Source organism: Glycine max, chromosome 14 (assembly GCF_000004515.6).
Source record: "Glycine max cultivar Williams 82 chromosome 14, Glycine_max_v4.0, whole genome shotgun sequence".
NCBI lineage: Eukaryota > Viridiplantae > Streptophyta > Magnoliopsida > Fabales > Fabaceae > Glycine > Glycine max.
In genome coordinates, this window is record NC_038250.2 from 48,001,392 (window position 1) to 48,026,977 (window position 25,586).

Below are 25,586 nucleotides of genomic sequence, written 5' to 3' on the forward strand. Positions count from 1 at the left end.
GTGTTGTGTCTTTATCAGTTTATCAATAATTTTTTAGCAGTTTATATTTTTACGGCGACTTTTTATCCTTGTGATTGATTCTATATGATGATCTGCATGAGAGTTTTGGATGTTTTTTAATGTACTACTCTCCAAGTTACAGAATATACATCTAGTTTTGGTTTTTACCATAAATGATGTAACTGTTTGTTTAAGTTTATTTGGAAAATGTATTTATTTTTAATTTTCTATTATAAATAATTACAAAAAATATCACTTTTGTTTTAATTTTGATTTTATTATTTTTTTTGTCTCTAAAATATTTCTGATTTATACTTTTAATCCTTAATCTAAATTTTGACATGTTAATTTTTCCATTTTTTTCGTTATTTCTTTTGGTTTCTATTGTGAAGTCAAGTAACAATGACATCATCATCAAGGTAGTCTTATGGGATGATTAAGTGTATTTTTCTTTTGTTAAATTATAATTTTAATCTCTCGTCTTTCACAGTTCAATAACTTATTGTGTTATTATTGATAATTGTAAATTGACCTTTCCATAATAATTCTATTTAAGTTGGATAGGTTATTATAGAGAATAACACTTTTTATCCAAATATATATTTATGATATCTGTGTATCCCGAACTCAAAACTTAAGAAAACAATTTAAACTGGGATAATTTACATATCTTTGTAGTTTATACTATACCCTTTGAAAAAGTTATTTTAAAACAAACGATCGATTACATATTACTATCCCCGCCCCTTCCTATTTGGTTTCGGAAAGTCAATGATTAACCATATAAATAAATGTGATGAATTATAGATTAAAATATATATAAATTTTGTGTTTATTTTTTAATATTTTTTATTAAGTTTCTAATAAAATAATAATATTTTTATTGTTATTTTTTAATTTTTTTAATGTTTATATTTACTCATTCACGTATACGTTGAGAATTAGCCACCGTGATGAAAGTGATAGCCTCTGTCATCACATTTCCTATACATACCAAGTTTTCAATGCTGATCTTTCAATCCACGTGGTACTTGTCTCCTACAATATTTGCTTGCAAGTTATATATGCAGGTCTTTATGCATTTTGGGATAGGTTGATCAGTTGTTTTCTTCAGGCAAGTGGGGTTCTTTTTCTTGTCCTAAAACTTTTAGTAACAAGGCCATTCTCTAATAGTTTGATAACTTTCTGGGAATTTTTGCACTTGGATATGCATTCACGTAGTTGTTTCTGAAAAGGGTATTCTACTTCAGTTTAATAGCTATCTGTGTTTTTGGATTTATAATCGTATATAGGGTGGTTTTTGAGTGTACAGCAATGTATGAATGTTTCTAACTGGTTTTGTTGTTGCCAGGGTTAAAAGTACAACCACCCTACTCAGTTCAGGAGAGACATTCAAGAAGTTTGGTGAATTCCAGGTTCCTAGGATGTTGTATCTTTCAAAGGGTTGTGGATGTGAAGTTGTTCTGTTCTTGTGGTTCTGCTGCTATTTACTATTAACTGCTGGTCAGATCACTGAGCCCACTGAAGGTTTATTTCTTTTCCACCCCTTTTTTTGTTGGTATTCCATGCTTTGCACGCCCTTCTTTTATGATTGTGGAAGTAGTAGCTATTCTATTGGGGAGTACTTTCTGTTAGATCTCATAGGAGTCATAACATATATTACCAAATGGAATTTATCAATCAGTTCATTTGTTTCTATGTATATAATCATGCAAAGTATTGTCAATAAAGCTATTAGCAAAATATGGAAATATTGTATTTATGTCTTATAAGATTAAGATATTACTTCGTCCATTTCATTTTTATTTGTCACTTTTGGAATATTTATCTGTCTCAAATTATTTGTAACTTTTTTTGACAGAAAATTTTGTCACTTCAGAATATCAAGGAAATATTATTTACTTTTTTCCAATAATACATTCAAGAAATAACTGCACTAATAGATGTTTAACTTCAACCGCCAATTGTAATAAGGATGTTTTAGTCTAATAATATATTGTTTGTTCGTACTAAGCAATTGATGTTTGTTAACTTCTTGGCAAATTGACCAATATAATTTGTTTAAATAGTAATTAAAATGATAGTTCGAGTTTCAGGTCCACAGGTCAGAGTTTGTGTATTTCAAATTTTAAGCGAATAATTAACTAAATTTAATAATTTTCTAGTAATGATGTGGAGATATAAAGTTTAACATAAATAAAGATAAAGAGTAGAGAACATGCAAGAGACAGAGACAGAAAAAACAAACACTTGAGTGTCGATGGTAGAGTTTCGTGATGCATTGGATGCTTGGTTTATCAAAATTACTCTTGATGCAATATTAAAGATTTTTCACCATCTAACATTATTCCAATTATTACCTTCACCTATTAACCTACTCTAATTAATTATGATCCCTTATGTGAAAGAGTCCAAATTATCTAATTTCACTCTTAATCCCTTAAGAGCCACATCAAATAATTTGCTTTAAGAATAAAGATGCATAAATAAGGTTAAATAATATGATTCTATCCCTAGACATGAATTACCTAGATGCTATTTTCAAGTTCTTAGGATGTAAATACTTCCCAATGCATAAACCCTATAACATTACATGTGCATGGAGGATCAGGCCATAAACATGACAATAAACTCAGAAAAGAAACAATAATATCAAAATAATACTAAATAGATAGTAAGAATCATTACATTAAGAGTATTTGATTGTTGAGCTCCCAACAATGGATGGTTTAGCCTCTCATGAATGATAGGCTTACAGATACAAAAAAGAAATAAAAGGGATGAATGAAAATGGAGGAAATGGCGCCTAAGTGAGTGAGTTTCCTCTCTTTGTCTTGTGCCCTAGCTCATTTGTGTTCGAATCCCCCCTTTTTGTGCATGGCTCCCTTTTTTTTATCTTCAAGATGCCGCACAATCATGTTTTTTGACTATGGTTGTGCACTAAGTCTGCATGTGCATGTTGAGTGCATATGTAAAATTCAACTGAATTAAGTGACCGCACTAAATTGTTAGATACGTGCCGAGCCGCTAGATGTGCTGTGACACCCTCTACATTGACATATATATAATTAAGAAAAAAATATAGAAATATGAAATTTTATTCAAATCACTTAAACAAATTCATGTGGGTAAAAGGGTCACATTCGCTTAACTGTTACCAAATAAAACTTATTAAAAATATCTCCGACTCAAAACAAGGTCATCCAAGTTTAAAAAAGAACTCAAGTTAAGTAGTGAAATAGAATAAAGTAAAATACATGTTTGGAACATTATGCGATTAAAACAGAAACCCATACCCAATGTCATATCCTATCAAAGCATTGTGTCCTAGCATGAGGTTCTTTAAAGTCATTCACCTAGTCATTTGCTCTCACGAACACAAGGTTTGAGATCATCATAGGATCCAAACACAAACAACACATAGGAAGTGAGTTATCACATTTATAAATAAAATACAAATAAACAAAGGTATGAGTAAAATAAATTATAGAAATATTTATAGCATAACTCAACTTAATACAATCGACGTCACTTCACCACTTTATCATTTAAAGTTTATTTTTCAATCACCAATCACATTACACATGAATCACACACTCAAGACAAGACGTAACAACACTTACAAATTTTATAACAAACAATTCACAGACGTTATGCAATAATTATACTAAGACTCAGACCTATATGTAATGTGGTATCATGTTAGTGAAAAACCACATTAGAACCACTCAATGGGTATATCAAGTCACTCTCACTAAGTAAAATCATAAGGTGATTAGTCAGTGTCATTCTATTTTGCGAGAATACTCCAACCATATGAGATCAACATATACTTAAATGAGCACTCAAACTGAGTGTCTTTACCTCCAAGGCCTAGACTCCAAAGAATCCGTCAGGACCTGACATTCCTAATTTAGGTCCAACCCCTGAAATAACTTTTGCATGCAGATGGTGCTTGTGAATTATACAATACCCACAATCTCACACTTGCTTTCAAACACGTTTAACACACTGTGCTACAATTTAACACTTCAAGTTCCTAACTTGGAACCTGACACTTTCCTTTTAACACTTTTAACATAAACACTTTTCTCAAGGTAAACACCAGTCGGGTTATTGTATAATTCACAACTCACAACATAAATATTATCACATTACGTATTAATCACATACTTGTTCACAATCACATCCCATGTCCATAATTTAACGTCTCACAATTCATCACATATTCAATTTATTAATTACACATAATTTTAATCACAATTTTATGATCATAATATAACAATTTATTACGCTAATATAATAAATCTTGTTCAAAATACAAATAAATTATACAAAAATGTTTCTCATAACATGGGGAGTAAAATCCCTCAAACAATTTCACATAATTATATCAAAATCAAATGAGTTAAAATCATAGGTCAAAAACACGAAAACACTAAGAACACTCAATTTATCAACCAATTTGTATTAGGACATCAATTGATTCGTCAAATACAATAATTTCATAATTATAATCATAAAGGAAGACTTACAATACAATAAAAATTTCAAAATAAACCCCAATTTAATTCTCTAAGGATCCCTACACATGTTCATCACTTACCTCTAAGCGGGCTCACGTGTTAGAGAGAAGGAGAATGATTGCAAGCTCTATTTTCTGCTAGGGTTTCCAAGAGATATTTGCCTCACTATAGATATTACTTCCCGAATCCTAACGGTGGGAATGTGAAAAAATGAGTTTCTAACCTGGTGTTTAAATTTCACGATGATCCTATGGTTAACGATCCCAAGATTATAATTTTATTGAGATAAGTTTGGGTGTATACTGGAAAAAAAAGCTCCATGCGAGGGACGTTTCTCTCACCACATATATTATTTTGCATATTCCAACGGTTGGGATGTGTGAAAATGAGTTTCGAACCTGGTGTTCAAATTTAACGATGATCCAATGGTTGACGAGTACAAGATCATAATTTTACTGGGACAAATTTGAGTGTATATGAGAAAAAAAGGAATTTTGGGAGATGGAGAAGAGAAAATGAATTTGAGAGGAAGAGAGAGTGTAGAAATATATTGTAAATGTAAAAAATGACTTATTTACTTTATTTTTTTTAATTTTATAAAAAGAACTTTATTTTACTCTCCATCAAATGAATAAATAAAACATCTTTTTTATTTTCTAAGAACATATGTTTATTTTATTTACCTTAAAACCATTATTTTAATTAATAAAATTATTTCTCCTTATTTTTTTAATTACAAAAATCTCATTATTTTCCTAAAACTCTATTTATTTTTAAATATAATCCTTTTTAATTTATTTTAAAAATAAGTGTTAGATGCGTGTTATGCCGCCAAATGCGTGCTAAGCTGCCAGATGCTCGCTTAGCGGACATGCACGTTACCGCTAACCTTTAGATTAGATCCTCAGACTGAGCGGTTGTTGTTGCATTAAGTGTGTTGCTCCAGTTTTTTAACATCTTTTAGACCTCTGAGTTTCTACAAAAAATAGAATCAAAACACCGTAGATTTACTAACTTTAACATCCATTGAATAAAAACTTAGAAGAAACTATTCATAACTTTTTAACTCAAAAGAAGCGTTAAAAGAGAAAAAAATTATATAACTGTTATGTGATTTAATTCAAATTACGTATCCATAACAATTATCAATATTTAACTTCAATTGCCAATTGTCACTAGTAGAAATTGGTATAAGCAATTGATTCCCTTTTGTCAAAATAATATGCTTGTAATGTGTGTAATGTTGTTTTAGTTGGTTCTGTTGATGGTGATTATTTCATTTGCAATTACATGGAGTTGATGCATTGAGAGCCATAAAGAGAAGCTTGATTGATATTAATGGGAGTTTGAGCAGCTGGGATCATGGAGACCCATGTGCATCTCAATCTGAATGGAAAGGGATTACGTGCTCCAATACAACATTAGTCGATGACTATCTACATGTTAGACAATTGTATGACTTTAATCTTTCACTTAACATTTCTTTTTGTAATATATAGTCATTTTAACATATATAAGCTTCCATTTTCTTGTTCCAAATTTTATTTATTTTTCTCCCTTTGGTCTGATAAAGTTAAAATAGATTGACAATGGCTGTTGTGAGCCCAAATTTATTGACAAATTCAAATATCTTGAAGTTGAAGCGTAATCTCTATATAACTTGCTATCTACCTTTTTCATCAATTATCTTTTACTTTTATAATCAATACTACTTAATGCATTGCATAATAATCCAATGCCAAGTATTGCTTATTTTTTACACATCACTTTGGAAAACTTCTCTGCTATACTACTTTTTTTTGAGTTTTGACACACTTGTTTGACAACCTTTTATTTTCGTCTGTAGGCACCTAATGAAATTGAACTTGTCTGGAACTTTGGTACCAGAGATTGGCCGCTTATCTTATCTGGAAATATTGTATGGCTGTAGCTGCATTGATATTTCTAATGCAAACCTGTTACAAATTAACACTTTTCAGTTTTGCAATTGCTAGATTCTACTTTTGGTCAAGAATATAGTAGATTTGATTCATTTGAATATTTCCATCCTGCAGCCGCTTGCTATTACTTTCTTCCTCTAATTATGCTTTTAATTTGCATTCTTGAAAGGGACTTTATGTGGAATAACATAAGTGGGAGTATACCAAAGGAGATTGGCAATATCAAAACTTTGAGACTCTTGTAAGTTGAATCGTCCATCTAGGCCAGTATGCTGGGCACCGTATGATTGAATAATTTAGTAGTTTGTTCATCTTGGTTTGATATATTCCAAGTCATTTTATACATATTGGTACATCAGCAAACTCGTTATTGCAATCAGAATAATGTTTTCTAAGGAAGTTGAAGTTAAATACTTGTCTCTATAGGATTGAAAAATGAATTAAAATTGATGCATAAAAAAGTGGCTGGCATTTTAACAAGAGCTACATTTTTCTGCTTTCCTTCTTATCAAGTAAAGTTTTTGCAGACTCCTGAATGGAAATAAACTAACAGGTGATCTGCCAGAAGAGCTTGGCCAACTTTCAGTCCTGAACAGAATACAAATTGATGAGAACAATATTACAGGATCCATACCTTTATCATTTGCAAACCTGAACAGAACAGAACACATGTAAGGTTCTCTATGATGACTACTAATGTTTAAAAAATTGCCAGTCTTGCTATTTTACTTTAATTCTTCTATTTCACTATCTTTGACTTTCCTTTAATATATGGAGCAGTCACATGAACAACAATTCACTTAGTGGGCAAATCCTACCTGAGCTTTTTCAACTAGGAAGCCTTGTTCATCTGTAAGTTAGTTAGTGACGATATGATTGCAGTCATTGACATATTCTTCTGTGTTTTATTTAATCCATCACTGTCATGTTTATATCTTGTTGACAAGATGTATATTTGGATATGCAGTCTTCTTGACAACAATAACTTTACAGGATATCTCCCCCCTGAGTTCTCTGAGATGCCAAGCTTAAGGATACTGTATGGTTTATTAAACTGTATTAAATATGCTTGTATGTATGTCTTTAACCTCATTTAGTTTGGATGAATAGAGCACATATTCTTTATGTAGGTTCAGGACATTTCACTTCTCTTCCCCTCGGTTTTAAATTTTAATCTCTATTAGCTAATTCATTCTTTCTTATAACTCGTATGATCTTCACCAGAATGATCCTCTCAAGTGAATTTTACATGGTAGGGTTTGAAGAGAGTGGTAAACACAAAGAACCTTAATAGGACTCCACTTCCATTGGGGCCCTATAAAAAAATTATGGAGCCCTATTCAGCGTTTTTCGTTCACTTGCCTTATCATGTGAAAAACTGACATGAGAACATCTATTTTTACATATTAAAATATGTGTTGGTTTTTAGTTTTTCTTTTTCCTTTCTTTTCTCTCTCTCTGTTTTTTTTTTAATTCTTAGTTAGGTGGCTAAATTACCTTTCCAGTTAGACTCTATAATAAATTGAAAATATTTTTATTTCAACTATAAGGTACCAAAAGAATTCATTTACTTTCTTTTTAATTTGTTATTCAGATATGCTTTTCCATGAAAATTTTTAACAAATGTACTATTTAGAAATGGAAAATTTATGTTATGATGCACCCCTTCCATCTTTAAATCGTTAATCCATTGGTCATTTCCCTGCTGAACTCTATTCCAAACTCTCAATATGTGAGTAGTTTGTGCATAGATCACCTTGCATCACTTTGGCTTGCTCTCCCCCTAAAGCCTCCCCGCAACAGGTTTTAGATCTCCTTCGGATCCAAGAAGAAAAAGGAAATTATAGATTTATACAAGTCTAAATCATAGAGCTGAAGTAACGTAATTAAATGGAATTTAATTGAGATCTGTAAAGCTATGGGTTGGCAGACTAGAACAAAAACAAAAGCCTTTCCCACTACGGGAATTGATGCCATTTATTGTTTGCATTCCAAATCATTATTTTGCAAGTGAAATTCTAAAAAGTTGAAATTTAAAAACTAAGTGGATGCTTTAATTTTCCTGAGGTGTCATAATACTGGAAAGTTACTATTTTTATCATCATAAAGCTTTTAGATCCTTTGTTTATTTTTTTAATGTTTTTGTGTCTACAATAGTATTCAGTAAGTATTCCCTTCTTGATAAATAGATTTTTAAAGTATTTTTCTGATCTTGTTGTTCTTGCAGTCAACTTGATAACAATGACTTTGGTGGAAATAGCATTCCAGAATCTTATGGCAACATCTCAAAATTGTCAAAATTGTAAGTGCATTTTGTGATTCCATGTTTGGATGTGCGATGCCAATTACAAGTAGTGGAGCTTAGGTGTTTGAGCCTTCATTTTAGTGTATGGTGTGAAATACCAGTCTACATGCCGTTCTTGTATATAGATCTTTCAATTGGAGAAAAAAATTGCAAGGAGATTAAAAATAAAGGTCAAAACATTTAAGTACAATTATAAATATTGCTTCTCAGAAATGATATTTAAACAGTTCACCACTTTGTAAAACATAAAAGAATGCCGTACACACCATATTTGTTCCATTCAATTAGTATAACACGTTCTGCTTGCTCTGTTCAAATGAGTATTTCACAAGTCATAACATTTGATGATCATATAGCCATTGGCAACATGCACTGTTACAGATGCATTTGCCTGATGTCCAAATTGTTTTAGAGAAGTTTTATTATTTCCTCTCTTTTTTTTTCATCGTTTGAAGGATACCTCATTGTCACTCCTCATATTTTCCACTTTATTCTGCTTAATAAAATTTCTTGTCTCAAACAAGCAATTTAGTTCTGTGAGGAGAAATGATCAGACTGTAAGTTTGATAGTCTACATGTCGTTATTGGTTACCTGGTTTTATTAGGAGCCTTAGGAACTGCAACTTGCAAGGACCAATTCCTGATTTCAGCAGGATACCACACCTTGCTTATCTGTAAGTTCAGTTATCTCATTTTCTTTGAACTCAGTTTATGCGTTGGTTTTTTTCGATTTTACATTAACAGAGTTTGCTGCACCTGATAAAAATCACGAGCTAGCCATTACATGTTTTAAAGATAGGTCAAGACTGTCTGTAACAGGCTCTACTGATTTCTGTTTGTTTTTATTCCAGTGACCTCAGTTTCAATCAGTTGAATGAATCAATTCCTACTAATAAGCTTTCCGACAATATCACAACCATGTAAGAACCTCTATTGCTTAAATAATATACAAATCTATTGGTCTTGCAATCAGCTATTTGGTTTTCAACTGTGGATATTTTCCTCTTAGGTTAAGTGGTTGGAGAAAATCTCCAAAATATGATAACATGGATTCTATGTTATCTTATTGTTTTACCTGTTGGGATTTGTGCAGTGACTTATCAAACAACAAGCTTACTGGAACAATTCCATCCAGCTTTTCTGGTCTTCCACGTCTTCAGAAATTGTAAGTTGCCTTTGCTTTCACCATTTCCTCTTCTATATCAAACTGCAATGTATAAGTGTAAACCAAATAACATCATGTATGTATCAGCTTACCTTTCTTACAAAACATATTTTGTTGTATTTCTTAATCAATACATATTATTTTCAATTTTTTAAGTTCTAGTTTTATAAAATATGCTATAAAATCAACAATATTTTTAAGACACATCTTTTCTTATGACAGGTCATTTGCAAACAATTCATTGAGTGGATACGTTCCTTCTACCATCTGGCAGGACAGGAGCTTAAATGGAACTGAACGACTTATCTTGTAAGACTTGAAATGATAGTCACACAAATTTTCTTACTAGATTAATTTGCATTTGGGGGAATGTATATGTTTCCTTTATTTTTCATCTGTATTATCTGACAGTGTGTGTCTGAACATGCAGATGTTTGTATATTCTCTGAGGCGTCCTTTATTCTTAGATGTGTTTTGTTATGCGTAGATTCTACTTATTTTTATTATTTTGATTTGCTCAGCATGTGTTGGTGATCTTGCAGGGACATGCAAAATAATCAGCTAACAATCATATCAGGCACTACAAATCTTCCTCCAAACGTCACACTCTTGTATGCTTCTAAACTTATTTTCCAGATGTAGTAAAGTCAATGCAGTAGAGAGTTCCATTTTTTTTCTCCTTGTCATGCATGTTTAAAATAATAATACAAGCCCTTATGATAAAGGTCAAAGCTAGTTGCATACGAATTCCATCTTTCTTAGATAACTTGTCACATTAATGTTTTTCAGGCTTGAGGGAAATCCTGTATGCACAAATAATAACACCTTAGTTCAGTTCTGTGGACCAGAAATTGACAATGGCTTGAATGGAAACTACAGTGTTAACTGTCCCAGTCAAGAATGCCCCTCTCCTTATGAATACACTGTAGAGTGTTTCTGTGTTGCTCCATTGGTTGTTCATTATCGGTTGAAAAGTCCCGGATTTTCAGATTTCCGTACATACGAGAGAACATTTGAGAGCTTCTTGACAGATGGTCTTAATGTAGATATTAATCAGCTATTCATTAAAAGTTTTGCATGGGAAGAAGGGCCTCGGTTGAGAATGAACTTAAAGCTTTTTCCTGAATGTATCAACAATAAAAGTTATTGTTTTTTCAGTACAAGTGAGGTTATCCGGATCAGAAACTTGTTCAGAGACTGGGGCATTTTGAGCAGTGACTTGTTTGGGCCTTATGAACTTCTGGACTTCATTGTGGGTCCTTACAGGGATGGTAAGTTACTGAAAATTATGATATGCTAGAGTGTTTAGAGGAACTTGGACACTTAACAATAAAACTGAAGTTGAATCTCATTCAGGTGGTGGACCAGCAATTATGAAACCCTCTAAGTGAATTGTTTGTATAATGTTTTCTGCACATTGAGCTAGTGGGTCTCCAGATTCTTTAAAATAAGTCAGCTTTCTCAAGTATAATTTGTGCTTGACAAATAAAAATTGTTACTAAGTTTTTCCTTTGCTTCTATTGCAATTTGATACGTGACTACTCTGAAGCTCCGTTGAGGTCCATTTTGTCAACATTTATCTATTTAGGATATTCAGGATGGGTTGACATCTGTCTGATTGCTCTTCAAATTCATGCATATTTTGATTTTTTTTATAAGATTGAGGTTCAATGTCTGTTCTGGATTATATGCTATATGTTGCTTTTATGTTAAAATCAACTCTAAAGAAAGCCAATTTAAAAATGGATTAATATCACTATGACTAGTAAGTGAATAAGCTGCTAGAGATATCCATATATGGAATATAATATTTGCATATTATTTTAAGATTGGTTAGTTGTACTCATATACTTCCTATTGTTGTTGCAGTGATTTCCCCCTCTCCAAGTTCATGGATAAGCAAAGGGGCACTGGTTGGAATAGTCTTAGGTGCAATTGCCTGTGCAATTACATTATCTGCAATTGTTTCCATTCTTATATTGAGAATACGCTTGAGAGATTATGGTGCACTTTCCAGACAGCGTAATGGTGAGTACCTTATAATGAGTGAACTAACCTATTATTTTTTCCTCGTTGAAATCATGTCTTCTGTGCTCTGGCTCTGTCACAATCCGAAATGTAGTTGTCATTAAACATAATCTTATATTTTGACTGAATTGTGTTCTAAATCTAATTTTCTTTTATCATCATTCAAAATGCTTTCACATTAACCTTCTGAGACTATTCCTGTTGGCATGGATTGTCAAATTCTCAAGAATGCTGCCATAACAAATTGATTTCTGAAAGAATTGAATGATGCATGCTGAATCTTCTTTGTTTTCTTTTTATAGAAAGACACTTTATTAGGAATAAAAGATGGAAATTAAAATTATAGTGTGGATAAGATATCCTCAAAGACAGACATAGAATTCTAGTTTCAAGAATGAGCTCGAAGAACTCTAAGTAAGGCTTCTATATTTTTCACAGCATCTAGGATCTCAGTAAAAATTGATGGTGTGAGATCATTTGATTACAACGAAATGGCTTTGGCTTCAAATAATTTTAGCGAGTCTGCTCAAATTGGAGAAGGGGGCTATGGGAAGGTTTATAAAGGTCATCTTCCTGATGGCACTGTTGTTGCCATAAAACGTGCACAGGAGGGTTCACTGCAAGGTGAGAGGGAGTTCCTTACAGAAATAGAATTGCTATCAAGGCTACATCATCGCAACCTTCTGTCTCTGATTGGATACTGTGATCAAGGGGGTGAACAGGTAACTTTTGTTTTCAAGTTCAAAACTGTAAACTCAAAAGATTTTGTTATAATTTTCAGTGATCTTTGATTTGTGATTCATTTTTCGACGATTTATGTTCTACAAGTCGCATTACCTTGCTGTCTCGTGTTGATTGACTCATTCCACAAGGAGATGATTTGTACTAAAATAGGGTAGATATTGATTAAAACTAATTTAAGAATATATGAATAAGAAATGGGACCAACAAGTTGTGATATTGGATAAATTTCAGCCAATAATAAAGATTGTGTTGAAAAAAAAAATATTTTACTAGCATTTCTGTAAAAGATATTTCATTAAAATAAGGATGTAAATGCATAAAACAGCTTGGCGGGAATAACTTTAAATAAAAGAAGGAATTCACAGGATGTAAATGCAACTAGGTCTGTTCTTTATGAATCTTGAGCCAATGGTTATTTTGACATATAGTTAAGAAATAAATTTGTCTGAACTATATAACTAGGGAAGTTATGTAAATCAAAATTCATATTTTTTTTTGCTTACTATCGTGTCAAAATATTTTGATTCTAAGTTAAAATATGTTTTCAATCTCATATAAATACTTAAATTTTATATTTATTTCCTGATAATTGTTTTTTTATTGATTTTCTAATAAAATAATAATCATGTTTTTGGTTGTTGACATTTTTTTAGTTCATGAAAGATTAGATAATTTTGTGTTTATTTCATCATATTTTTTTTATTTGTGATTAGTCTTTTTCAAGGAAATTAATAACAATAATTTTTTTTATTCGAGAGTAAATATAAAATTTACTAATTTATCAAAGATTAAAAATAAAATATTTGTTTTATCATGGAATACAAACAAAGAAAAAAATTATTAGAAAACAAATATAAAATTCAGATATTTATTAAGAATCACATACACATTTTAGCCTTATTCTATTTCTCCTTTAAATTTGTTTTTTTGATTCTGTGTTTGCAGATGTTGGTTTATGAATATATGCCAAATGGAGCGCTAAGGAATCACCTTTCTGGTATATTTTATGCTCTTATTTTCTAATTTACTGTTTTGTCTATTAACTAATTAGTCCATTGCACTTTTCTATTGACCGTTTCATGAAACAACAAATTTTGGTTTTCGTGTATAAGTTTTACTCTTGCTCTTTCTGGTTCCAATTCGAAGAACAAAGAGACTTGGATATTTATTTTTAATGAGAGAAAAAAAGTCTATGATGCACTTGACAATGTAAAATAGTACTATATTATCATCATATCATAAAGTATCATGCACGTATAGTGTCTGCCTCAACTATATGCTTAATGTTTTATGACAGCTAATTCAAAAGAACCTCTTAGTTTCTCCATGAGGTTGAAGATTGCTCTAGGATCAGCCAAAGGTCTTTTATATCTACACACAGAAGCTAATCCTCCAATATTCCACCGAGATGTGAAGGCCAGCAATATATTATTGGACTCTAGGTACACAGCAAAAGTTGCTGATTTCGGACTTTCACGACTTGCCCCAGTTCCAGATATTGAAGGAAATGTACCTGGTCATGTATCAACAGTGGTAAAGGGGACCCCGGTATGGTTTTCATAACTGGATATACTTTGCAGTTATGCTAAAATTGAGCATGCATGCATTCATGATAAGTTTAGAAATTTTATTGGTGGTTATGTTCAAGGCTCAATTTTTTGGTTATGTTCAAGGCTCAATTTTTTGGTTTAACTTTTTTGTGACCTTTAGAATGGTGGACTGGATCTGAGTTTGATAATCCATTTTTTATAAGCTATATCATATATATTAATTGGTTGAGTACAATAAATACTCAACACAAGCATTTTGCAGCTCTACATCCATCAAACCATCAGCGCTAATAAAATCCTCTCATATCACTTTACAATTTTCTCTGGTTTGGTTGATGGAAAACCAATTAATTATGGCTGTAGAACAATTTCACTAAATCAAAGACTTAGAAGATAAGGTTTCTATGACTAGATTTTAAGGTTTATGTTCCTCTTGGAAAAGTTTTGTTGTATTGTAGTAAGGAAAATGTATAATTAGAACTTTATAGCACCCAATGACTTTTATCATGTTTAGGCTTATCACCAGTCTACTAGTATACTTCGATTTAGTTATCTACTTTTTAGTAGTTCATAATATGCACTATACTGCTAGGGAGAATTTAAAAATAAATTTGACTTTTGGACTTCTGAAACCAAAATAGAAAAAATATCTAACTAATTGATTGGAAATTATTTTTATATATTTGTCAAGGACTTAAGGTTGATTTTATATGTTCACCATCGATTTAATTTCTATATTGTTTGCTCACTGTTTTAAACATGCAGGGTTATCTTGATCCAGAGTACTTCTTAACCTACAAATTGACTGACAAGAGTGATGTTTATAGTCTTGGTGTTGTATTTCTGGAACTTGTGACTGGGAGGCCTCCAATCTTTCATGGAGAAAATATTATTAGACACGTATGGTTTGATTTTTCTTGTTAATAATCGTGATTTGATCAAGCTTTAGTGGAGAGTTCTATTTCTATAACTGCAACATATTACTTTACCTGCATGCATACAGTCCATGAGTGAGGCTAAGCAGTTATGCCTTCCTGTTTGTATTCTGATCTAAATACCTTTAGTTTGGTAGGAAATCATGTCTGCAGCTGCAGATTTCAACCATTATCCTATTAATCTAAGGTTTTTATCTAAATAGCTCTGAGTAAGTATTTGACAAAGGTTGAGTCTTAATTAAATTGTTGAAGGAGATAGTTATTTGAGAGAAATTGTGTTAATGGGCTGCATACTTGATCTCTTATTTATGACTTGATTACAATCGACCAATGCCATAATCAAGAGCTTAATTAGAATTTAGAAGCTAATTAATCTCAGACCAATAATCAGTAGCTAACTTGTAGGTTGATCAATTTATCATATATATTATAGTAAGTATTCTAGCATCAACGTTAATATTTAATATTCTAAAATAATAATGTTACATTAATATTTCATAGTCATTCTCTATCTCTAAGACTTAAAATCTTTTTTTTTTTTCAGGTTTATGTGGCATACCAATCTGGTGGAATATCTTTGGTTGTTGATAAACGTATCGAGTCTTATCCTTCTGAATATGCGGAGAAATTTTTGACTTTAGCCTTAAAGTGTTGCAAAGATGAACCAGATGAACGGCCTAAAATGTCAGAAGTAGCTAGAGAGCTTGAATACATCTGTTCTATGTTACCTGAGTACGATACCAAGGGAGCTGAATATGATACAAGTAATTATTCTGGAACAGTATGCAGTTCACAACCTTCATCATCTACTATAAAGACTCCTTTTATTTCAGAAGATGTGTCAGGTAGTGACTTGGTTAGTGGAGGTATGCCAACCATAAGGCCAAGATAGAAGTTGAAAAATATATCTGCTTTAGAAACTATAGTTGATTGAATCTGGGAATCTTAGTATCTTTTGAGCTGAACAATGAAACCATGCATATTTACTAATTCACAGAGGACTGGCTTGTTTGTTTTAATATATCGATTTTTACGCCCATTATATTTAAAAGCTGACAGTGACAGAGAGTAGTTTATGATGGTGCATTCCAGCTTGCAAGTTCTTTTGAAGTAATTATCATGTGTTTCGAAGGATTTGAGACTCTTGACTTGGGTGGTTCTTTTGAAGAATGTCTTACATTCTGGATTTTAAGACAACAACAAGAGAAAGACTAGGATTACCTAATTCATCGATGAATTTGCTAAATTCAAGTAGATTCCCCAAAGATTAATATCAATGGCATGGAACAAGTTACAAATCAAGACTCTAAGATATGTATTTTTGGGCCAGTTAATTATGATTTCCTTATTCATAACCTATGTGACAATGATTATTATTAACCCAAGTTCCCCCTTCTTTAAGAACGAATATCGATTGGCTATTTAAGACCTAGGAGTATACTTCTGTCCCATAAGCTAATAAATTATATAGGATAATTTAAAATTTTTGATCCCATACTTAGTTTCTATTTAAAAGAAATCTTACAAGTTAATGAAGCAATGCACACCGTTAAAGAATAAAAACACTTTAGTTATAAAAATAAGACTTAAATATACTTTTGGTCTAGAATAAATACATGTTTTTTTTTACATTTGATCATTGGTAAATTTTTCTTTTGAATTGAGTCTTTAATATTTCAAAAAATGTTGTTAAAGATCACATCTGAATTAGTGTCAATTGCTTAAACAAGAAGATATTGAATGTGATTAGTTCATAGAACAAATTGTCAAAGGCTTGCATGCGGACACAAAGAGTACTCTCCTACTACTACTGTCAACAAGTTTAACCAAAAATAATTTCTGAGATAATAACTTAAAGTATACTTGCATTGAGCAACTTTTTCTATTAACTCATTGCATCAGCATCTTGTTTAAGCAATTGCAAGGAACACCTTAAAGCCATAAAGAAAACGTGCTTGAATCTCAATTGATAAGCATATATAAACAACTTGATATGACATTAAAAATGTGAAAGTAAAAGTATTGAAACAAGATGTGTTTTGGAAGCACAAAATTGGATTGTACGAATTGATTTATAAATAGGACTAAAACAATAATATTTTCCTATTACTAATTCCTCATGACATTATCTATAAGCAGTATAAAACAATAAATGAATCCAACAAGATGTTGACATTCGATCATAATTAACTTTCTCACCAGAACTATCTTAACTAGAATTTGTGCTAATTAATCATGAAAATATAACCAAGGATTAAAGGTTCGTAGCTTCTCAGAGTATGCAAGGAAGTTATTTAAAATTAAAAAAAATGTAACACCAAACATTTAAAGAAAATGTTTATTTTAAAGTCATAAGAACACTAGGCGTATGTTTACCTACCGTTCATACTCTTATTTTCCTTGGTTAGGCAAATGAACGTCGTGTACATGGATTCATGCATATCTAGGTCCAGCCGGGACACATATGATAAAAAAATTTCTAATTAAATTGCGTGAAAAACGTGAGTGTTACACTAATTATGCATTCTTTCTTTCATAGATCAAAATCTTTTGTAACTAAAATATGTTCCAAGATTATATGAATGCTTCTTTCTTTAAAAATTTATGAATTAACTCAGAAAAAATTGTACTAGTAGCAAATGGATCTCTAGTTTGAATTTCAATATGATTAATTTGGATTTGTTTGCTATGCATGAAGTATGAGAAATTTAAGGAATGAGGGGCACAAGTTACAAGGTCCGTGAAGGGGTATGTATAAATTACTTCCCTAAAAAGCCCGAATCTTAACTTAAAAAGAATTGATTTCGAACTATTTTAACATGTCTAATTTTATATTCAAAATAGTCATTGATTTAGAAATTGATTTAAAATCGAATTAAAAAAATTGATTCTAAACTGAATTAATTTTAACTCATTTGAAACCGATTTTAAGAGTCGAAACAATTTTAAAGTAGTTTTTAAATTATTTTTTTTAAATAAAAAATAATATAACTGATTTTATAGAAACAATTTGATTAACAAAATTAGTTTTATAAAGTAATATACTTATTTTTTCTTAAACTAATTTGAAAAAAAATCAATTCAATTTGTATTCGATTACTATCCGATTGGAGCAGAATCAATTTTTTTTTTTTAAGTCAAAGGTTCTTACTGATTTAAGTGTGTCAATGTAGGCTTTCAAGGAATTTTATTGAGATCAAACGAGATTCTGGTTTGTGACTCTCTTTCTCTGTTTTTTGGGTAGGTCTTAATTTGGATATCGTGAAAGGGTGAATAATTAATCAAGGGAACGGTGCACTTTGACGTATTAAGGGATAGAGTACTAGAGTTAGGTATAAAATGAAGAATGTGTCTCAAAACTGCTTTCTATATTTTCTGATTATTATTAACTGAAAAGAGAAGCAGAAAAGAAAACGTAAACTAAAGCTATATTTTGAATCTTCATCAATTCAAGGAGTCCGGGCGAGAGACTTGCATTCCTCAAGAAGTGTCAACTGAGTAGGACACTAAATATTTTTTCCTAAAGAAAGTATGTTGATTAATACTCTATTTTATTATCGTGCAAGAAAATAAATTTTTGAAAATAATTAATATTTTAATTTTTAATATGATATTAATTATTTTTTATTTATATTTTTTATATATTACTAGTAAACAAAATTTAAAAATAAATTAATAATAATAAAATATTAATTTTATCTATATATTATTATTATTATTATTATTATTATTATTATTATTATCATTATTATTATTAATAGTGTGCAAAACAAGTTATTGTAATAAGATAATTATTTAGAGACGGATGAAGTAATTATTTGAGGCGAAGTCCACATGATAACAAGCTTTAATTGGTTGATTGATTCCTTTTTTCCAACTAGTCCTATAAAAGCGCAGTGAACGGTTCCCAAACTCCATCTACAACACACAAACATCATAAACATAAATAATACTAAATCCTTGTGTTGTGTTCTAAGTCCTCAATTCAACTTTTCAGCTATCTATCTTGAAAGAAGAAGAAGTGGGATAACGGGCCTGACCCCAGTGACTGTCTCCAATGAATCAAAGAAACAGAACAACAACGCCTTCGGCAAGACCAAGGTAGTTGCTTCCACCGGCGTGAAGAAGCTGAAGGAGGGTAACTCTGTTGGCCTCCATTGGATCAAGACCAAGTATCACAACACCACCCAGAAACATTAAACTACTTCTTACTTATCTTAATTTGATTCCTTCTTGTACATATTTATAATAATCTTTGTCTCAATATCTTTTTCTTGTTTTCTTTCTGTTGATTATCTATGTAGTATGTTTTTTCTATTCATTTACTGTTGAGGTGTTTGGTCAAGAATCTTATATGCTAAGATCAAGAATCTTTCTTCCATAGATCAAGAATCTTTGTAATTAAAATGCTTCTTTCTTTCAAAATTTATAAATTAATTTAGAGAAAAAAACTGTACTTATAGGAAATGGATATCTGGGTTGTTATGCATGCAGTGTGAGAGACAGAAGAATTTCCTCACGGCTGCATGGTGTGAAAGGAAAAGTTCATAATCGATTCATGGTCATTGGGTGCGGTTACAAGGTACGTATCACGGTGTTGGATTTTATGGTGATGAATTGCTAGGGTTCTGAGGGTGGCCAAGGTGAGTCCAAGAGGGTTAGTCTTGGCATGCAAGGCAGAGAAACTATTCTTGAAAGGGGTGTGCGTGAGGTGAAGCAAGAAACATTAACTGATTCTGAGGGTCCTAGCCGTTGAATCAATAACATAGATCAAGAATTAGAAAAATTGAAGAGAGATAGAGAGAGAAATGGAATAAAATTAAAGTGAGATAGATGAGAAGACAGATTTTTACCATGATGTATCATGTTTCGGGAGGGACTTGGCAAGGATGATATGATGCTTGAAAACTAAGTCCTAAGAATTGTCCAGGGTTTTTGAAGTCATAAGAACCCTTGGCTGTGTCTTTTTTTTTTTTTTTTTTTTCTATTTTTAGTTGATCTTTTCTTATATTGTGTTGATCAGCTCCAGCAAATTTCACTAGATATTAATACTCTGTCTCTCTCTCTCTCCTTCGCCTTTAGTAAGGATCTCTTCCATTTTCTTTTTTTACCGTGAGATGTTAATATAGATGTACCTCAATTGCTCCCTCACATGATATCCATATCGCGGCCCAGAAACTGAAGATAACTAGAGCCACAGATCGAGAGAAAGAGGACACATACACCATGAAGAAACAACTTTGAAAAGCCTTGATGGACACCGTCATAAGTCAAATCAGTAAGAACATTTAACTTCTCAAGGAACCATCTTTCTTTTCTTCTTTGTATGGTTCTTGACGTTAATTACGGTGTTTAATTACTGATATGACGTAGTCCATGTAAGCTTTTAAAGTTGTACGTGTACATTAAGCCCAAAGAAACAATTGGTATACATTTTAATTAATATTTTTTATGGTATTAGAGTTTTTCTCTTTTGCTCTATTGTTTAACATGATTAATTTTTGTCTGAAGTGAGATGTACGTGTGTATAATCCCAGATGATAGATGGAGGTGTTGACGCCAAAAGGGTGGTGGGTGCAGAGGAGGTGGAGACGGCGGTGTCGCGGCTTCGTTACTATGGTTTAATCAATGTTCTTGTGTCTTGTAGGAAGAAAGGGTTTGGACTTTGGATATTACTTACACAGAGAGAAGGAGAGTGGTGCAGCATCTCAACTGCTTCACATGTTCTTAAGCGCATAGATCAAGAATCAGTTAAATGACTTGAATCTAACTTTTATTATTAATGATCACAACATTTTGCTTAAGCAATTGTATGGAACACCTTAAAGCCATGAAGATAAGTGTTTGAATCTCAATTGGATAACCATAGACAACTTGATATGACATAAAAATATGAAAATAAGAAGTATTGAAACAATATGTGTTTTTGGAAACACAAAATTGGATTGTTCTTGATTTATAAAGTGGATTGAACTTTCAAAATAATAATCTAAGAAACCGGAGAAACCTAGAACTAAAACAATAATCTTTTCCGATGTCTTATTGTATCATCTAAGCAAATATAAAACAATAAATGAATTGATAACTGCTAAATAATAGTGAATTAATAGTGAAAAATCGGTCTAAAATTAACTTAGAATTAATTATTTAGCAGTTATTTATGCTTTAATTTGGAAAGATTTAATTAATTTCGAATTTTGATTGCAGATGTGAAAAAGGGAGGTACAACAAGCAAAAAGGAGCAGAAATAAAGGAAAAAAAGAAGAAAATCAGAAAAAGCCCAAGTCCAAGTTTTTACCTATAAATAAGAGGGTCAGCCTAGGAAAACACACCACCACAGAACCCCCTCTCCTAGGGGTTTCATTTACTCCCTTTCTTTCTTCCACCCTCGTGACTAATCCCCTCCCCTAGCTAGGGCCTGACAGACCTAAAAAGCCAATGATGTATGGAGCATTTCAAGAGTTATCAATAAAAAGAGGAATTCCCTCCAGGTTCTTTATTTATTTATTGTTCTTTCTTTTTACATCTTGTATCTCTAAACTTGCTTTATGTTAGGGTTTAGTCCACTCGGGAGAGGGTAAAGCCTAATTAGGGGTAAGGAATGGATATTTGTATTTGTTTTAAGGGTTAGGCCACTCGGGAGAGGGTAACGCTTAAGAGAACACTAAAAGGAAGAAATTATCGGATTATCTTTTAGAGGGTTTTTCTTCCAGTTTCTTTTATCTGCTTTTCTTTCTTGCTTATTCTGCATCTCGGACCTTGTTTTCTGTTAGTCTTTAGGCCACTCGGGAGAGGGTAAAGCCTAATTAGGGATAAGGAATGAATGCGTGAAGAAATCATTGGGTTAGCATGACTTAATGCCTCAATGCCCATGCTTTAGCAAACATCTAGAATGTAATCTTAAAGCATCTTAGTTATTGAGTCTTCGCAAAGGGCATTTGGAAGATAGGTAATTAAGGTAGGCTTGTCATCGTGAGGCATCAGGGACAAGTAGATGGATAGATGTGGGGGCAGAATTAGTTCACTGGTACTGATAACAGACAAATCCAGAATCCATATATCTAGGCTAATTAGACTTGTCAGGTTTTAGCGATTTTAATATATAGCTTTTATTCCCTACTTTTCTATTGTTGGTTTTTCTTAAGAAGTAGTTATTCCTGATTTTACTGTTGTGGTTTTATTAGGAGTACGTAGTTAGGCTTGGTAGATTTAGGCTTTATTTGAATTTCGTAGAAGTAGTTATCTTTATCGCAATTTAAATATTTTATCTTCTATTTTGATCTTTCAATCTTTTATCTTTTTCTTTTATTTTTTAATTTTATCTTTAAATATCTTATCTTTTATTTACCTTATCTTCTATCTTTCTTTATCTTTTATTTTAAATTCTTATCTCTTGCTTTTAAATTGGGTTTGCATTAATCTAAGTACAAACAAAGTCCCTGTGGATTCGACACTCGGACTTCCGAGAACTTTACTACTTGTGACGATTTGATACACTTGCCAACAAGTTAACATGAATGCAACAAGATGTTGGCATCTGATCATAATTAACTTTCTCACCAAAACTATTTTAACTAGAATTTGTGCTAATTAAACATGAAAATATAATGTCCCATGGCTTCTCAGAGTATGCAAAGCAGTTATTCAAAATTAAAAAAAATGTAACACCAAATATTTAAAGAAAATGTTTATTTTGAAGTCATAAGAACACTAGACATTTGTTTAATTAGTCTGGTTATACTCAGCAAGTCATTTAAGATGATTTTTAGTTTCTTTTTATTATTTGAATAAGTTTATTTAACGGTTCAATAAACAAGTTTTCTTTTTAAATAGCTTCTAGTTTAATTTTTTTTTTTTGTTACCTACAGTTCGATACTCTTATTTTCCTTGGTTAGGCAAATGAACGTGGTGTACATAGATTCATGCATATCTAGGTCCTGCAGGGACACATGATAAAACTTTTGTGTGAAAAAAACAACGTGTGTGTTACACTAATTATGCATCATTAGTTATACATGGTTGCTGCTTGTTGCAAACATTTCACTGCTTATGATCTTGATAATTGGAACGGCATGGATCGATTCCACTTTAATGCACAGGTGCGTTCAATTTAATTTAATTACTAGTACTTTTTTTGTTGAAAAATAATAGTAGTACATGGGGCCGCCCCTTAAAAAAAATCCAAATTACTACCACTAGTTATTTATACACTTTGAAACAAATTTTCTTTTCTGATTATAACAAATATAGACATTTCTTGTGTTAATGCACGTGACTGTGATTGTATGTTTGTGATCATTGGTGAAATATCGAATATTTGGAATTGAATTTTACACACCAAAAACAAAATAATATTTAATTATACAGTGAAATTAGAAATATTAATTCTTAATGGTCCATTCATTCACAAATCATATCCCTGCCTGAAGAAATTTCTCAAGCTTGGCATTTTTGTCTAGTTCAAGATGACTTGTGGGTCCTCTGTTTAATTCCTTCTTTTTACGGTTTTGTTGCATTCATTCGTTTATTGTTTTACATTGCTTAGAGAATATATGAGGCACTCGTTGTATGAAAAGATTATTGTTCTAGGTCTAGAGTTTCACCGATTTCTTACCTAAATAAAATTGTGTAGAGTTCAATCCTATTTATAAATCAACAACAATCCAATTTTGTGCTTTCATTAAACACATTCAGTTCAGTATTTAAAATATCAAGCTGTTTACGGTTATCCAATTGAGATTCAATCATTTTTCTATATGGCTTTAAGGTGTGTTTTATTGCATGAGCAAGATGTTGAATGCAAGGGGTTCATAAAACAAATGTCAAACTTTTGCATGCCTTACACTCTCTCTCATCTGAGAAGTTATTTTTGGTTGAATTTGAAACCACTTAACTACATATATCACCTTAAAATAGAACAGTACTCATCTATTGGTATTGCAGTGCAACAAATTTAATGTTAGAAGAATGACATTAAACTTGTTGTGCATAATATTTGAGTACTCTTCTGTTTTGAAGCAATATACGTGATTAAGTTATTTCAAATCCAACCAAAAATAATTTAGCTTAATTAAGGCATGCTATTGTTTGACAATTTCTTCTATTAACTCAATGCATTCAACATTTTGCTTAAGCAATTGCATGGAACACCTTAAAGCCATGAAGAAATTAATGTGTTTGAATCTCAATTAGATAACCATAAACAACTTAATATGACATAAAAATATGAAAATAAAAAGTATTGATACAATATGTGTTTTTGGAAACACAAAATTGGATTTTTCTTGATTTATAAATTGGATTGAACTTTCAAAATAATAATCTAAGAAACCGGAGAAACCTACAACTAAAATAATAATCTTTTTTGATGTCTTATTATATTATCTAAGCAAATATAAAACAATAAATGAATGCAACAAGATGTTGGCATCCGATAAAAATTAACTTTCTCATCAAAACTATCAAAATTAAAATTTGTGCTAACCATGAAAATATAGCCAAGGATTAATGTCCCATGGCTTCTCAGTATGCAAGGTAGTGATTCAAAATTAAAAAAGATGTAACGCCAAATATTTACAAAAGATGTTTATTTTGAAGTCATAAGAACACTAGGCGTGTGCTTAATTAGTGGTTATACTCGACAAGTCATTTAAGATGATTTTTAGTTTTTTTTATTATCTGAATAAGTTTATTTAACGGTTCAATAAACAAGTTTTCTTTTTAAATAACTTCTAGTTTAATATTCTTTTTTTTGTTACCTACAGTTTAATGCTCTTATTTTCCTTGGTTAGGCAAATGAACGCCGTGTACATGGATTCATGCATATCTAGGTCCAGGAGAGACACATATGATAAAACTTTTTCTAATTAAATTGTGTGAAAAAAACAACGTGTGTGTTGCACTAATTATGCATCATTAGTTGTATGCTAAGATCAAGAATCTTTCTTTCATAGATCAAGAATCTTTTGTAACTAAAATATGTTCCAAGATTATATGAATGCTTCTTTCTTTAAAAATTTATCAATTAACTCAGAAAAAACTGTACTAGTAGCAAATGGATCTCTAGTTTGAATTTCGATAGGATTAATAATTTGGGTTTGTTTGCTATATATGTATGAAGTATGAGAAATTTAAGGAATGAGGGGCACAATTTTTTTTTTCTTTTTAGCTTATTAGCTTGTGGCTAGTTTTCCAACTTGCTCTCTTTGGAGCTTCTTACTAACTTTTCTTTCTCCTTAATATAAATTTATTTCACATTTTAAAGAAAATAATAAATGATAATTTCACTGTTTTTAAAATTCCTAAAAACATAAAATAACACTAAAATAATAATTTCTATTAATTAATTGAAAATAGTAACAGATAAGAAAATCATAAACCTGAAGCTATTAAT

At 31.3% G+C, this 25,586-nt stretch overlaps 1 protein-coding gene and 1 long non-coding RNA gene across 6 annotated transcripts; both read left to right on the forward strand.

The window, feature by feature from the left end:
• Positions 1-966: 966 nt before the first annotated feature.
• On the forward strand, positions 967-16,279 carry LOC100801035 (probable LRR receptor-like serine/threonine-protein kinase At1g06840). Of its 3 annotated transcripts, none has more exons than XM_041008853.1 (21): positions 967-1,114; positions 1,352-1,527; positions 5,823-5,979; positions 6,373-6,444; positions 6,636-6,707; positions 6,994-7,137; positions 7,247-7,318; positions 7,434-7,505; positions 8,694-8,768; positions 9,377-9,445; positions 9,623-9,691; positions 9,865-9,936; positions 10,159-10,245; positions 10,479-10,547; positions 10,726-11,207; positions 11,806-11,964; positions 12,403-12,686; positions 13,654-13,705; positions 14,006-14,256; positions 15,024-15,158; positions 15,738-16,279. In XM_041008853.1, exons 2-21 carry the CDS (start codon positions 1,425-1,427, stop codon positions 16,083-16,085), a joined length of 2,844 nt encoding a protein of 947 aa, XP_040864787.1. In that variant the 5' UTR covers positions 967-1,114; positions 1,352-1,424; the 3' UTR covers positions 16,086-16,279. The 3 variants fall into 3 exon arrangements, with proteins under 3 accessions (XP_040864787.1, XP_006596480.1, XP_006596482.1); XM_006596417.3 differs by having other exon boundaries at positions 1,076-1,236; XM_006596419.3 differs by lacking the exon at positions 967-1,114 and having other exon boundaries at positions 1,394-1,527; positions 5,779-5,979.
• A 3,058-nt stretch (positions 16,280-19,337) lies between these two features.
• LOC106795742 (uncharacterized) lies at positions 19,338-22,543 on the forward strand. 3 transcript variants are annotated; one of them, XR_001384519.3, is made up of 3 exons: positions 19,338-19,365; positions 19,688-20,943; positions 21,401-22,543. It is a non-coding gene; the product is annotated as an uncharacterized lncRNA (long non-coding RNA). The 3 variants fall into 3 exon arrangements; XR_005888196.1 differs by lacking the exon at positions 19,338-19,365 and having other exon boundaries at positions 19,405-20,619; positions 20,705-20,943; XR_005888197.1 differs by lacking the exon at positions 19,338-19,365 and having other exon boundaries at positions 19,405-20,619; positions 20,731-20,943.
• Positions 22,544-25,586: the final 3,043 nt, after the last annotated feature.

What these genes read in the sequence shown, in the direction of transcription:
- LOC100801035 (XM_041008853.1), top strand. Translation starts at nt 1,425, where the DNA reads ATGTTGTATCTTTCAAAGGGTTGTGGATGTGAAGTTGTTCTGTTCTTG. An exon ending in ATGCCAAGCTTAAGGATACT is followed by an intron (nt 7,506 to 8,693) that starts GTATGGTTTATT and finishes TTGTTCTTGCAG; the next exon opens with TCAACTTGATAACAATGACT. An exon ending in CCTCCAAACGTCACACTCTT is followed by an intron (nt 10,548 to 10,725) that starts GTATGCTTCTAA and finishes AATGTTTTTCAG; the next exon opens with GCTTGAGGGAAATCCTGTAT.